Here is a 14,912-nt window from a genome sequence, read left to right as displayed (position 1 = left end):
ACCTTAGACCAGCACAGAGTTTAATAACTTTATTGCTGTGTGGGTGCTATGGTAACTGGGGGTGCTGTTTCACTAGATCAGCTGGAGAAATAAGCTGTATTCAGAACTATACAGAGAAAGCAGCTGCATTTCTTGGCGGTGCTATTGTAATTTCTGCTGGTGCTATAGAGCACCAGCAAGTACCACTCAACACCGCCACTGTACAAACTCCCTACAGAGCGCGTCGGGAATTGAAAACCAATCATTTCCACCCACGATCTCCAGTTAAGCAATTTCATGATCAATGAGATCAAAGCTTTTCAAGAAGAATGGTGGAAGACAATTATATGACTAAGAAAAGTAAAGGGGTCTATGAACCTCCCCATCGTCGGTATTGAGAGAGCTCAAAAGACTGCAAAAGACAGATCAGAAATATTCCCGGTTATCTTCAGGCAAATCAACTAAGTCAATAATTTCCCGATCTTCTTCCAAGGTCTGCAATAGTCACACAGAAACCAGCTTTCAATTTGACCAAGTCCACATGACATCAGTTCCAGCTGAGAGGCTGTAAACAGCGCAAGTAAAAATACCTGCCCCAAATTAACCATAGAAAACTATAGAAACTACAGCACAGAAACAGGCCTTTTGGCCCTTCTTGGCTGTGCCAAACCATTTTCTGCCTAGTCCCACTGACCTGCACACGGACCATATCCCTCCATACACCTTAAAAGAATGTTTACTCAAGTGCAGCACCAAAGATCCCTAGCAAAACTGAAAGGCTGCTTGTAGGAAACCAGTATCCTGTGTCCATGAATATCTTGAGCCATTTTGATTGCCTGCTTGTCCAGTTACACCAGCAAACCCGCCTGACCACCACAGCTTCAGCACAAGGTTGGAGCTGGGCTAATTACCAGGAGCTACAGTTTTCATTTTTATTGAAAATTGTACCCATAATAGAAGATACAACATTACAGCACAGTGCAAACCCTTCGGCGAACGATGTTGTGCGACCTTTAAACTACATTAAGATTAATCTAACCAAACCCTCCTAACACGGACCTCCATTTTTCTATCATCCATGTGCCTATCTGAGAACTTCTTAAATGTACCTAATACATCTACCTCTAGCACCACCTTTGGCAGTGTGTCCTCTGGAATCCCTCCTATACTTTCCTCCAATCATCTTAAAATTATGCCATCCTTGTATTAGCCACTTCTGCATTGGGAAAAAAAATCTCCAGCTGTCCACTCGACCTATGCCTCTTATCATCCTGTACAACTCTATCGAGTCACCTCTCGTCCTCCTTCGCTCGAAAGAGAAAAGTTCCAAAAAATAAAACCATCCATTCTTAAAAGCAAGAAATCTTGGACTGATACAGTGGCAAGTAGCTGCCATAGCAGGAAAAATATATCTGTAATAAATAGTTGAGAAAATGGAGTAAGCCATTATGGTCCCATGCATTCCTCTGCTATCTTGTACCCAGAGTCACTTTGTAACCCTGATCTCCTTACCCCTTCCTTTCCTAACATCAAAATGCCAGAGTTAAACAATGTCTGAGTAGCCAGAGACATCTGAAATAAGAGGATTCTTGAGATTTCCAACTGATGACACTCACTACCATCCTAACCTGCTAGCCTGAGGAAGCAGCCTTTCATAAATCACCCTTCCAATCTTCCTCAAGCTTAAAATATCTAACTCCTCAAGATATTCTAAACACCAATTACAACAAGGAAATCTTCCTTCCAAAGTATAACATCTTGAAAACAGGAATTAATTTGGTGATATTATGTAGAGCATTTTCTTTGCAGGTATATTGTTCTTTTAGTACAAACCAAAACTACACAAATGGAAAATGAAACCAAAAGCGTGCAATAAAGGGGTGCTCCAGCAGATCTGTAATATTCACCATCCTAATGGTATTAAATTATCAGCTTAAAGTGGTTTTGCAGATTTGGTAACCAGGAACACATTCAATTTTGCAAATATGACAGTCACTTCTACAGCACAGAAACCTCACTTGGAGTATTGTGTGCAGTTCTGCTCGTCATATATAGGACGGATGTGGTTGTACCAGAGACAGCACAGAGGAGATTCACAGGGATGTTGTCTGGATTGGAGAATTTTAGTTATGTGGAGAGATGAGATTGGTTACAATTGTTTTCTCTGGAGTATAGCAGCCTGTGCGGTAACCTCAAAGGGGTATATATAATAGAGAGGTATAAGACACATAGGGGTAAGTCCATAAAACATAGGAGCAGAATTAGGCCATTGAGTCAGCTCTGCCATTCCGCCTGGCTGATCCCGGATCCCAAACAACCCCATACACCAACCTTCTCATCATATCCTTTGATGCCCTGACCGAGCAGGAAACAATGAACTTCCACCTTAGATATACCCACGGACTTGGTCTCCACCACAGTTTGTGGCAGAGCATTTCACAGATTTACTACCCCTGTTCTAAAGGGTCGCCCCTCAATTTTGAGGCTGTACCCTCTAGTTCCCGATACCCTACCACAGGAAACATCCTCTCCACATCCATTCTATCTAGTCCTTTCAACATCCGTAGGTTTCATTGAGATCCCTCCCCCACAGTATTCTAAATTCCAGTGAGTACAGGCCAAAAGCTGCCAAACGCTCCTCATATGTTAACCCCTTCATTCCCAGAATCACCCTCGTGAACCTTCTCTGGACTCTCTCCAGTAACAACACATTTCGGAGACAAGGAGCCCAGAACTGTTGACAATACTCTAACTGCCGCCTGACTAGTGTCTTGTAAAGGCTCAGTATTATCTCCTTGCTTTCATCTTCTATTCCTCTTGAAATAAATGCCAACATTGCATTTGGAAAAGTGGGAGTGGAAAAGTGTTCAAATAAATGTAAGTGACATCTGAAACTCACTGTTAGAGGATGAAGTAGAGTTAGATACAACAAGAATTTCAATAAGGCATAGAAAGTTACAAATAGGTTCATTCCAAAGTAATCGCTTTAAGTGCTGCACACATTAATTACGCTTTACAATTGTTCGGTAGTAGTTCAAAATAAATAAAACTAAATCCAGTTAGGAGTCAACATCTCTACAATTTAGCAGTTTCTTTGTCTCAGAAAGCAGCTGTGTTTACTCTAGAGTCTGTGCTGAAAATACCAATTCTTAATAGATAAAATATCCGTACATGTTGATGTTCACATGTAAATCAATATTGGCTGTGCCAAATGGACAAAGGTATTTCAAGTCTATCAGTGTCCTCTATACACCTCACAGTGAAACATCTGCCACAATTTAGGAAATAGAAGCAAATTTACTCTGATAAAAATATAGTAACAACAAGATTAAAATTTTGAGTTCTCATTAAGTTAATTTAAAACAAAGGTTCCCAAACTTTTTACGCTATGGACCCCTAGCATTAACCAAGGGGTCCGTGGACCCCAGGTTTGGAACCCGACTACCATGCACCGGAAATATCATACACAGGATTTTGTCAATCAGCTTCCAAGTGAAACAGGCTGCACTTTTATCCTAATCCCCTGGATGAACAATGGATTTCACCAGAAACCAGTGATTGAAACTATTAACGAATTACACCATCTCATCTATTGGATGTGACTCAACCCCTACATACCAAATACAAATATTAAGACAAACCTCAAGCAAAACGTCTAATAGAGATTCAGACATAAATGAAGATATTCTACTAGAGGCGAATCTGTGCTTATTGTACCACTAGTTTGGAGATAACTTTACCTATGCCACAATAAATGGTATTATACATGATTTTGAGTTCCATAGATTTGTACATACAACCCCGATCACAAAGGGAGCATCAGTGTTCAAACAATGTACATACATTACAATGCCAATGTGCTTACTTGACTGCTTGAACACAGAGTAAGAATTGCATGCTTTATGTATTTAAACCCACAAAATACAATTCACCTAGAATAGTATTAAATTTCCTCTTAATGCCGAGTAAAATGATGGAACTTGTCTGGGCCTTTACCTATAGAATCTATCACTGAGTACAGATCTTATTCATTGCTAAAATTAATAACATTCATTAACATGTCCCTTTATCTTTGGCCTACTAGGAACAATGCCACGAAGATGTAGGATCAACCATTTTTGGATCTCACTAAGCTTGCAAGATAATTTAAGTAAAGATGAATACTGCTATTTTAGTTTCGTTTTCATTTACAGATCAAGTCTGGAAAGAATGAGCCTTAAATAATTTCACAGCTGCTGTGGGTTCAGATTTCAAATTTAGCTTCTGTAACACTTAACTGGAGAAAAGTTTACTTTCATGGATACTGACCCAGGTGGCTCCATTTAGAAAGCAGAAGGATTTGTGCTGTGTACCAATGCTGGAAATAATTCCTTTCCAGTACAACTTTATCAGAACTTTATGTAATATGAGACAGTTTGAGCAAAAATGTTACAGCTAAAAGGCACCTCAAGCATTTAGAACACAATTCTTTTCAAGAAAGCACTCTAAACCCTTCCAGTTAAACTGATGGCCCCACAGACAAGTAGAATATTACCATACATCACAATTACTATTACTATATGTAACTATTACTATTAATTGCTGTACACCCTTTGAAATGCAGTACACTACAGTTTCACCAACTCTTTGCAACTACCTGCTAAGCTAGCAAATTCAACAAAATTAAAGTGCCTTTCACAACCACATTTGCTACAAACCTTCATGATTGCAAAACACAAAAACAACTACAGTGCAGCAGCATGCATGAAATTATTCTATCCAACAATACTTTCATCAGGTGTCCAATTTACAGCAAGTTTAGCTAACTCATTCTGCTGCAGTGCAGGTTTCAGGCCTCTGTACTGTGCTGAACTCCTGCAATTTGTTCAGCAAATCAACTTCAGGCAGGCACAGGAACCACCGCCCACTCTTTACTTCCTGCTTCCAAATCAGACCCAACCAACCAATCAAGATGTCACTAGATAACTATTAACACACAGGCACCTTTGTGTTCCTAATTTGTAATCTTAGAAATTTTAAAACAAGAGCTTTATATCATTTTAAAACAAAGAGAATATTAAATATGTAGAATGTTATCTGCATAACACTTCTCATCTTATATACGTCAGTAACACAGCTCCCCTGGGTAGTCTAGTACTCACTGCTTTCTTTGTACATTTAGATTACTGGAACACAGAAACGTTAATGAAGGAATCATACCTCTTATCATATATCCTTTGCGGTTTTCTGGTCAGGTACTCGAAATGATCAGTGATTTTTGTAGGTACCTTTGTTGGGCCTTTTGAACTTCCCAGCTGTGAAGGGGAACTTGTTGACGGGTACACTTTTTGCTCTGGCTTCAGCACCCCCTCCTTTAAACCATGAACTGTTTTCTTCTTTACTTTTGAGAACGAATCCTCGTATTCACGTTGTACAGCCCTGTCCACCTCCATCATATCTTCCTCATTTTTATTACCAGAATAAGTCCTAACACAATTAACTTTGTGGCAAAGGGAAGGGTCCTCAAGATTTTCTGACATTTTGGCCGTGAAGCATGCAAGGTCAGCGTCTGATTCATGAGGGTTATTACCTGCACAGACTAACTGCACAGGAAAAATAGACTCACTCTCTTTCTTAGCAGTAAGCCAGTCTCCTGGATTTCCCTTCCCACTTTCTTGTTTCTCAGTTCCAGTTGTGCCAGGGATACATTCTTCACAGCCAAAATCAGAGAGTGGACTCTCAGGAACAATGTAAGTCTCCTCAAGTGGATCTTCAGTTGAGTTCATGGTCTCAAGGGCTCTCAACTCATGATCCTCTTTAATAGTGCTTTTTTCACCAGCCTGAGTGACTACTGTATCTCTTGGATCTTTGAAACCAGGTTTTATTAACCATCCCTCCAGTGTCTTGCACTTCTTTTTATCTGGAATAATGCCCTTAACTTTGTCTATAGAATCAGAACTTTCCAAGTTGGACTTTGGCGGTTTTTGGTGACCTCCCTCACTTTCGCAAGTGTGTCTGTCCACACTTTTGATGATCTTTTCAGGTCTCCGAGCCTCTAAGACGAGTGGATTTTTCCATTTTGATTTTTGAGTCTTCTCTTCAGACTCACAACATTCTGCTGATTTTCCCTTGCTCGATTTATTTTCTGAAGTAATAAGCACATTTTCTTTTTGCATAAACTGGTCCGTCCACATGTTCTTGCTTACTCTTTCATCAGGTGATTCTTCTAATCTTCCTTCTTTGACTTGCAGCTTTTCTGTGCTACACAATGTAAAAAAATGATTAAATACTTAAAAATATAATAAACTCTAATTTGATAAAAGACAACCATTTAAATTGAACTACATTTTCAATATTTTTCCTTTTTAGCTTCTTCACTATTCTGTGAACAAGCAGTCTCATAACTTGGTTACAGATAAACTTCATTCAATCACGAGCTCACTTTAATTTTAAATAAAGTCATTGACTCTGGGTAAGTCATCCAGCTAAGTTTCTGTTAAGTCTTCCTTTTTCCCTACTGTGTCAGGGGTATTTCATCTAGTTTAAATGGCCGTTGTGTTCTCCATGTCAGATGCTGGAGTCCTGGGAGACCCAGTGTCTCCCAGAGGACTACGTCAGCGTGGTGCATCCAACTGCATCTCTGTGAAGACTATGTTAGGGCTTTGGAGCAGCAGCTGGATGACCTTCGGCTTGTGCAGGAATATGAGGAGATCATTGATCGGAGCTACAGGGAAGTAGTCACACCTAGGTTGCAGGAGGCGGGTAGCCAGGTGATTTGTCAAGACGAGGAATGTGAAGATGAAAAGGCAGTTAGTGCAGAGCACCCCTGTGGCCATTCTCCTTAATAATGTATACCGTTTTGGATACAGTTGTTGGAAATGACCTCCCAGGGAAATGGCACGGAGACCAGTTTACTGGCACTGAGTGTGGGTCCATGGTACGGAATGGAAAGAGGGAGAAGAGGGGGGCAGTAGTGACAGGGGACTCAATAGCCAGAGGAACAGACAGGAGATGCTGTGGATGTGAAGGGACACCCGGATGGTTTATTGTCTTCCGGGTGCCAGTGTCCCGCAGAGCAGAGACACCTGAAGTTTCAAGGAATAATTCACAAGGCAGAAGATAGACATGTCCCACAGAGAAACAAATTCTTAAGTGGCGGGGTAGGCAACCATGGCTGACAAAGGAAGCTAAAGATTTCATAAAAGCCAAGGAAAGGGCATATAAGGTAGCAAAAGCGAGTGGGAAGTTGGATGATTGGGAAACTTTTAAAATCCAACAAAAGGTAACTAAAAAAGCTATAAGAAGGAAAAAGCTGAAATAGGAGGGCAAACTCGTCAATAATATAAAGCAGGATACTAGAAGGTTTTTCAGTTATATGAAGAGTGAAAGGGAGGTGCAAGTTGATATTGGACCACTGGAAAACAATGCTGGTGAGGTAGTAATGGGGGACAAAGAAATGGTTACTGTACTTTGCATCAGGCTTCACTGTGGAAAACACTAGCAATGTACCAGAGATCCGTGAGTATCATGGAGCAGGAGTGATTGCCATTGCTATTACAAAGGAAAAAGTGCTAGGCAAACTGAGAGGTCTTAGACCAGATGGACAACATCTCATCTGAAAGAGGTTGCTAAAGAGATAGCAGGTGTATTGGTTCAAGAATCTTTCAAGAATCACTGGTCCTGGCATGGTTCTGGGGGTCTAGAAAATTGCAAATGTCACTCCACTCTTTAAGGGAGCAAGGCAACAGAAAGGAAATTATAGGCCAGTTAGCCTAACCTCAGTGGTTGGGAAAGTGTTGGAATCTATTACTAAGTATGAGGTTTCAAGGTACTTGGAGACTAGTGATAAAATAAGTCAAAGTCAGCATGGTTACTGTAAATGGAAATGTTGCCTGACAAATCCATTAGAGTTCTTCAAGGAAATAACAAGCAGGGTGGACAAAGGAGAGGCAGTGGATGTCATTTACCTGGATTTTCAGAAGGCTTTTCATAAAGTGCCACACATGAGGCCACTTAATAAGATAAAATCCTATGGCGTTATAGGAAAGATACTGGCATGGATGGCTGACAGGCAGGAGGCAGCAAGTGGGAATAAAAGGGGCCTTTTCTTGTTTGCTGTCAGAGACTAGTAGTATTCCTCAGAGGTCAGTATTGGGACTGCTACTTTTCACATTGCTTGTCAGTGATTTAGATAATGGAATTGATGGCTTAGTGGCAAAGTTTGCAGATGATACAAAGATAGGTGGAGGGGTAGGTAGTGCTGGGGAAGCAATGCCATTACAGCAGGACTTCAACGTGGATTCAAAAAGGACGGGCAAAAAAGTGGCGGATAGAATACTGTGTTGGGAAACATATGATAATGCATTTTGGTAAAAGGAACAATACTGCGGACTATTATCTAAATGTGGAGAAGGTTCAAACATCAGAGTTGCAGAGGAACTTGGGAGTCCTCATGCAAGACTCCCAGAAAGGTTAATTTACAGGTTCAGTCTGTGGTGAAGGCGGCAAATGCATTTATTTCTAGGGGAACAGAACATAACAACGAGGAGATAATGCTGAGCCTTTATAAGACACTTGTCAGGCCTCACGTGGAGTATTGGTGACAGTTTTGGGCCCCATATCTCCAAAAGGATGTGTTGTCATTGGATAGAGTCCAGAGGAGGTTCAGGAGGATGATTCCGGGAATGAAGGGGTTAACATATGAGCAGCGTTTGGCAGCTTTGGGCCTGTACTCTCTGGAATTTAGGAGACTGCGGGGGGGGGGGAATCTCATTGAGACCTACGGAACGTTGAAAGGACTGGATAGGGTGGATGTGGGGAGAATGTTTCCTATGGTGCGGGTATCCATAACTGCAGGGCACAGCCTCAAAATTGAGGGACACTGGTGAGGCATCACCTTGAGTATTGTGAACAGTTTTGGGCTCCTTATCTAAAAAAAAGATGTACTGGTATTGGAGAGAGTTCAGAGGAAGTTCACAAGGAAGATTCCAGGAACGAAAGGCTTATCATATAAGGAACATTTGATGGCTTGGGGCCTGTACTAGTTGGAATTTAGGATGAATGGGGAACTCATTAAAACCTTTTGAATGTTGAAAGGCCTAGAGTAGATGTGGAAAGGATGCTTCCCATGGTGGGGGAGTCTAGGACAAGCAGACACAGCCTCAAGATAGAGGGGCATCCATTTAAAAGAGATGCGGAGAAGTTTCTATAGCCAGATGGTGGTGAACTTGTGGAATTTGTTACCACAGGCATCTGTGGAGGCCAGGTTGTTGGGTGTATTTAAGGTGGAGATTGATAGGTTCTTGATTGGCCACAACATCAAAGGTTACGGGGAGAAGGTCAGGGAGTGGGCTGAGGAGGGGAAAAAAGGATCAACTGTGATTGAATGGTGGAGCAGACCTGACAGATCAAATGGCCTAATTCTGCTCCTATGTCCTATGCCATGGTCTTATTGTCTAAATTTCAGTTAGTTAAATCAATCAAACTGATTTCAATTGGCACAGTAGTGTAGTGGTTAGCGCAATGCTTTACAGCGTTGGTGCCGATACGCACCACCGGGGGCAGTATGGCTCAGCATCCAGGCTGGAGGTGTCCACAGTGTTCACTTGACAGACGACAAACTGTACTGTGGTCGACTGCAGATTTCTGTGGCATTCATGGACTCAAGAGTCTCGACTTTTTTTTAGCATGGCTGTATTTTACTGATATCCTGTACATGCTATGTGTGCTTTGTGCTGCGTGTGACTGTTGGTACTGTGCTTTACACCTTGGCCCGGGAGTAACAGAGTCTCTTTTGGCTGTATTCATGGGTATTAATGGTACTTTGATTTTCTACCAGCAACTTACTCTGTAGCCCATTCTACCAAATCAGCATAGCTTGGGGATATTGAAGGAAGTCAAAGGACTGTGCATTGTATATTATGTCTTTCCAGTTACCAAATAACACATAAGATTACTGAACTAACACAAAGCTAAGTATTCCCATTTCTGTTTCCCAACCACCTTCCTATCTTAACCAAAATGAAGTATACACACATGTACACGTACGCATATTTCTATATTACTTGAAACTTTTGCACAGTACACCCAGACCCCGCTTTACACTGAGGATGTGTTCCTCAGGTGGAGCACTATGTAAATCAGCGCTATACGCGGTCATTATCTCATTAAGTAAATGTACATGTGGGCCTGATTTTAAAAAAACAAGATATATATAGTTGTATGCATACACAGTAATTTGTGGAGTAACAAACACGCAAATAGGCCTAACTTGTACATCAGTGGAGGGAAGCGAGTGATGGTTACATCGTAGAGTGACCAGGCTGTGTGTCTTCCTCTAATTTTGGCGGCTTCCTCAAGTGAGCGTCAAGATTTGATTGCCTTTTAAGTTTCCTCTTATGAAGCAGTTCTCGGTAGCAGGAAATCATGTCAAGAACACCCCTCTTTGAAATATTGCTTCACTGCCAGTCAGGGTCACTGTCGATGAACTGGTCCGTGATTTGTGTGATTGTGGTGGTGCCAGTGCTGAGGAATTTTGCGGTGAGGTTTCTTGATGCTGCTCCCTCTTCTCCATCTGTGTCTTCAGATTCACCCAGGATGTGTTGCTCTGCCAATTCTCAAAGCTCTTGCTGCCTGAACTAGCTGCTTCACCAGAGATAGGCATGCTATGGAGGTTACTGCGCTGTTTAAATCTATCAAACCATACTCTGTTATTTATCATTTGTCTCTGACTGCTGGTTTTCAGGCTCCCTAATGTCCCTGGTTGGGCTTTTTCCATCGCAAACACCGATTTTGCCCCTTCTCACACATTTTATTTTTTATTTACTCTGGACCCTTGGTTCTCCAGTGTTTTTGTGCCATTTTCTCTGCAAAGATAATTCTTCAGCTATTACTCTGTTCTACATTATAATTTCTTGCTTGTAAAAGAGTGCATTTGCCGTCACTTGTCCTTTTTCCCTTTTACATATCTATGAAAATACTTATAGACTGGTTTACTCACACCTTTCATTAACGTTTTATTTTATACCTAGTGGAAAATAATGAGATCTGGCATTTTAGAAAGTGCCCAAGAATGATTGAAACTCAATCACTAGTGCCTTTGAAACATCACAATCAGAATCAGGTTTATTATCACCAGCATGTGACGTGAAATTTGTTAACTTAGCAGCAGTTCAATGCAATACATAATCTCGCAACAGAGAGAAAAAAATAATAAAACATAAAAATAAACAAATCAATTACGTATATTGAATTGATTTTTAAAATGTGCAAAAACAGAAATACTGTATATTTTAAAAAGTGAGACGCTGTTCCTGAATCGCTGAGTGTGTGCCTTCAGGTTTCTGTATCTCCTACCTGATGGCAACAGTGAGAAAAGGGCATGCCCTGAGTGCTGGAGGTCCTTAATAATGGATGCTGCCTTTCTGAGACACCGCTCCCTAAAGATGTCCTGGGTACTTTGTAGGCTAGTACCCAAGATGGAGCTGACTAGATTTACAACCTCCTGCAGCTTCTTTCAGTCCTGTGCAGTAGCCCCTCCATACCAGACAGTGATGCAGCCTGTCAGAATGCTCTCCACAGCACAACTATAAAAGTTTTTGAATGTATTTGTTGACATACCAAATCTCTTCAAACTCCTAATGAAGTATAGCTGCCCTCTTGCATTCTTTATAACTACATCAATATGTTGGGACCAGGTTAGATTCTCAAGAGATTTTGACACCCAGGAACTTGAAGCTGCTCACTCTCTCCACTTCTGATCCCTCTATGAGGATTGGTATGTGTTCCTTCGTCTTACCCTTCCTAAAGTCCACAATCAGCTCTCTCGTCTTACTGACGTTGAGTGCCAGGTTGTTGCTGCGGCACCACTCCACTAGTTGACATATCTCACTCCTGTACGCCCTCTCGTCACCACCTGAGATTCTACCAACAATGGTTCTATCGTCAGTAAATTTATAGATGGTATTTGAGCTATGCCTAGTCACACAGTTATGTGTATACAGAGAGCAGAGCAGTGGGCTAAGCACACACCCCTGAGGTGCGCCAGTGTTGATTGTCAGCGATGAGGAGATGTTATCACTAATCCACACAGACTGAGGTCTTCCGGTTAGGAAGTTGAGGAACCAATTGCAGAGGGAGGTACAACTTCTCAATCAAGTTTGTGGGAATGATGGTATTAAATGCTGAGCTATAGTCAATGAACAGCATCCTGACATAGGTGTTTGTGTTGTCTAGGTGGTCTGAAGCCGTGTGGAGAGCCATTGAGATTGCATCTGCCATTGACCTATTGTGGCAAAAGGCAAATTGCAATGGGTCCAGGTCCTTGCTGAGGCAGGAGTTCAGTCTAGTCATAACCAACCTTTCAAAGCATTTCATCACTGTCGATGTGATTGCTACCGGGCGATAGTCATTAAGGCAGCCCACATTATTCTTCTTAGGCACTGGAATAATTGTTGCCTTTTTGAAGCAAGTGGGAACTTCTGCCCATAGCAGTGAGAGGTTGAAAATGTCCTTGAATACTTCCGCTAGTCGGTTGGCACAGGTTTTCAGAGCCTTACCAGGTACTCTATCAGGATCTTCTGCCTTGTGAGGGTTCACTCTCTTTAAAGACAGTCTAACATTGGCCTCTGAGGCAGAGATCACAGGGTCCTCAGGTGCAGCAGGGATCTTCACAGCTGTAGTTGTGTTCTCCCTTTCAAAGCGTGCATAGAAGGTGCTGAGGAAACATTGTACCCATGGCACTGTCCAAAATAAAAACTTCATCAACCCAGTTAAGTTCTTTCCTTTCATTTTTACAGACACCACCCTGTGACAATATTTTCAGATATTTTGAAAATCAATACAGCAGCAAGATCAAGTTATAGTTGGGAACAGGAGCAGTAAACTTTCACCTCCTGGCCTGCTCTGTGACTTCACTGCAGACTCAGACCTGGTCAGTACTTGGGTGGGAGATCATCTGAGAACGCCTGGTTTAGTTGGCTTGTTGCCTGGGAAAACCATTTTATCCAAATCAGGAGGCAACATCCTTGTTGAAAAAGGAGTCTCAGTCCAACTGCAAAAACTAAAACTAAAGTCACTGAGAAGATGGGCAGTGAGCCATCATTATTGGTAGATTGTAGAACTTAAAGCACATTCATTATTTGGAATGCTTTTAAGTAACTACTCCACAAGCAAGACACAATAAGATTATACCTGGTTTGGTCCATCCTTAAATCTTTACTTTCGTCCGTGGTTAAATCTGCCCACTCTTCTTCGTGATCTGCAAGATTTCAAAATATTAACACACATCTCAGAAGTAATACACAAAATGCCCTAACCCTAATTTTGAATAAAGTTTTAATACCATGCCTAAGGAATGGTCATAATTTTGAAACAAGGATTACTTAGTAAATAAGCTAGAATCTTCAGACCGCAAATTATACCTCTATTTTCAATTAACTGGCTATTTCCTTTAGTAACCTTTCACTGACCCTGCTGCACAAAACAACAAATTTCATGACGTTTGCCAGTGATAATAAACCTGATTCTGGTAACTGCATCAGCAACATTTAAAGTAAAGAACACATGAGAAACTTGGATCTTACTCTTTAGGCTCACCGGTGGAGTCATCAGAGCAGGTAAGACTCTTGACCAACAGAACATGCAGCAACGTGGCACCTGCACAGGTTTGTTCCGATGAGAAGTAACTGCAAGGGCAAACTTGTACATCCTTTCAAAGCAATGGATCTAAAATATCTGACTGGCTTGCATCAGTTCATCAGTAGCACAGGAAGCAACCTGTATCCAGTCAAATTAACATGAGGGACATTAAACAATCAAGAAATGTCAAAAATAATAGATCACCTTGCATGGTTGAACTTGGATAGGTGGAAAAGAGACCAAATGATAGAAAGAAAGAAATAGTAAGATTTATATTAGGCACTCTCGATTAGGCTCAGCCCATTAAAACTCCAAATGCCTCTGGAGTAGTTAGTGGTAGATTCTCCCGTGAATATATGAACCAACTGCCCTGTTAGCATTCCATAACGAGCTTAGCGAGTGACAAAATTTGATGTTCAAGCATCTTTCATGAACCTTCTGCATGCTAAAAGAGCCGGGGAAAAAATGGTTACAAACAAACCTCTGTTCCGTAACATGGATGTTTAATACTCAAGACAGAGGCGTTGAGACATTTAGTCATGATTCGTAACATTTGTTTCACCTGGGAGAACTGCAGATCTGGAACTTGATCCATAAGTCATTTATTGACTGTCCCTAAGTAAGAAATATATTCTGTTTATACAGATGTCCAAATATTTGATTTGGCCCGTAGGAATACACACAAAATAAAAATTACCTAGTATGGTAACCATACCTTCACAGTACAGTAATGAAAGGCATCAAAAGCACAAAAGACTGATAGAAAAGAACAATTACTAGAAGAGAAAGGAAACTAGTTCTACAGTTCATAAGAATGATTGTAGGTATGTACATTAGAGTTCTGAATATACTGTATTATGAGAGCTCATTTATGTTTAGAGGTGGTCATATGTAGAGCATTTATAACCCAAGGGCAGCCTGTAGTGTGTAATATGTACAATTATTAAGAATATCAAGTCACTTAAGTACAATGGAATGCCATGTGTCTGATCCCTAGCCTGTGAATTAGATTCAGCAACCATTTCTTTGGAGAGTTCTACAAATTGACCAAAGTTTCTATCCTCATCACTATTCAGTATGTCTCAGTAGAAATACGTGAGGTGGAAAGCACAGAAAACTGTTTGGATGAAATAGCCCATGGTTAAATACCCTTTCAAAGATTTGCTTTACATCTGGGAAATAGGCTTGCATTTATGAGGGGTCACAAAGTGTCTGCAGAACCTCAAACCTCAAAAATAGACAAGTATCATTAAGAGAGAATGAGGGAAAAGTACCTTTTAAAGAGTCTGCTCCACAATTCCTTTATGGCTGATGTA

At 41.1% G+C, this 14,912-nt stretch overlaps 1 protein-coding gene across 3 annotated transcripts in view; it reads right to left on the bottom strand.

Annotated features, from left to right (window-relative positions):
* Window positions 1-14,912, bottom strand: part of parga (poly (ADP-ribose) glycohydrolase a) — a 196,723-nt gene that overhangs the window by 178,826 nt on the left and 2,985 nt on the right. For all 3 annotated transcript variants that reach the window (XM_063070415.1, XM_063070412.1, XM_063070414.1), the window contains exons 2-3: window positions 13,150-13,216; window positions 5,179-6,219 (exon numbers count right to left, since the gene is read on the bottom strand). In XM_063070415.1, coding sequence (XP_062926485.1) covers window positions 5,179-6,219; window positions 13,150-13,163 — 1,055 coding nt within the window. In that variant the 5' untranslated portion in view covers window positions 13,164-13,216. The remainder of the gene's footprint in view (window positions 1-5,178; window positions 6,220-13,149; window positions 13,217-14,912) is intronic.

Source organism: Mobula hypostoma, chromosome 18 (genome assembly GCF_963921235.1).
Source record: "Mobula hypostoma chromosome 18, sMobHyp1.1, whole genome shotgun sequence".
NCBI classification, from domain to species: Eukaryota; Metazoa; Chordata; class Chondrichthyes; order Myliobatiformes; family Myliobatidae; genus Mobula; species Mobula hypostoma.
This window is presented reverse-complemented; position numbering and strand designations above follow the sequence as displayed.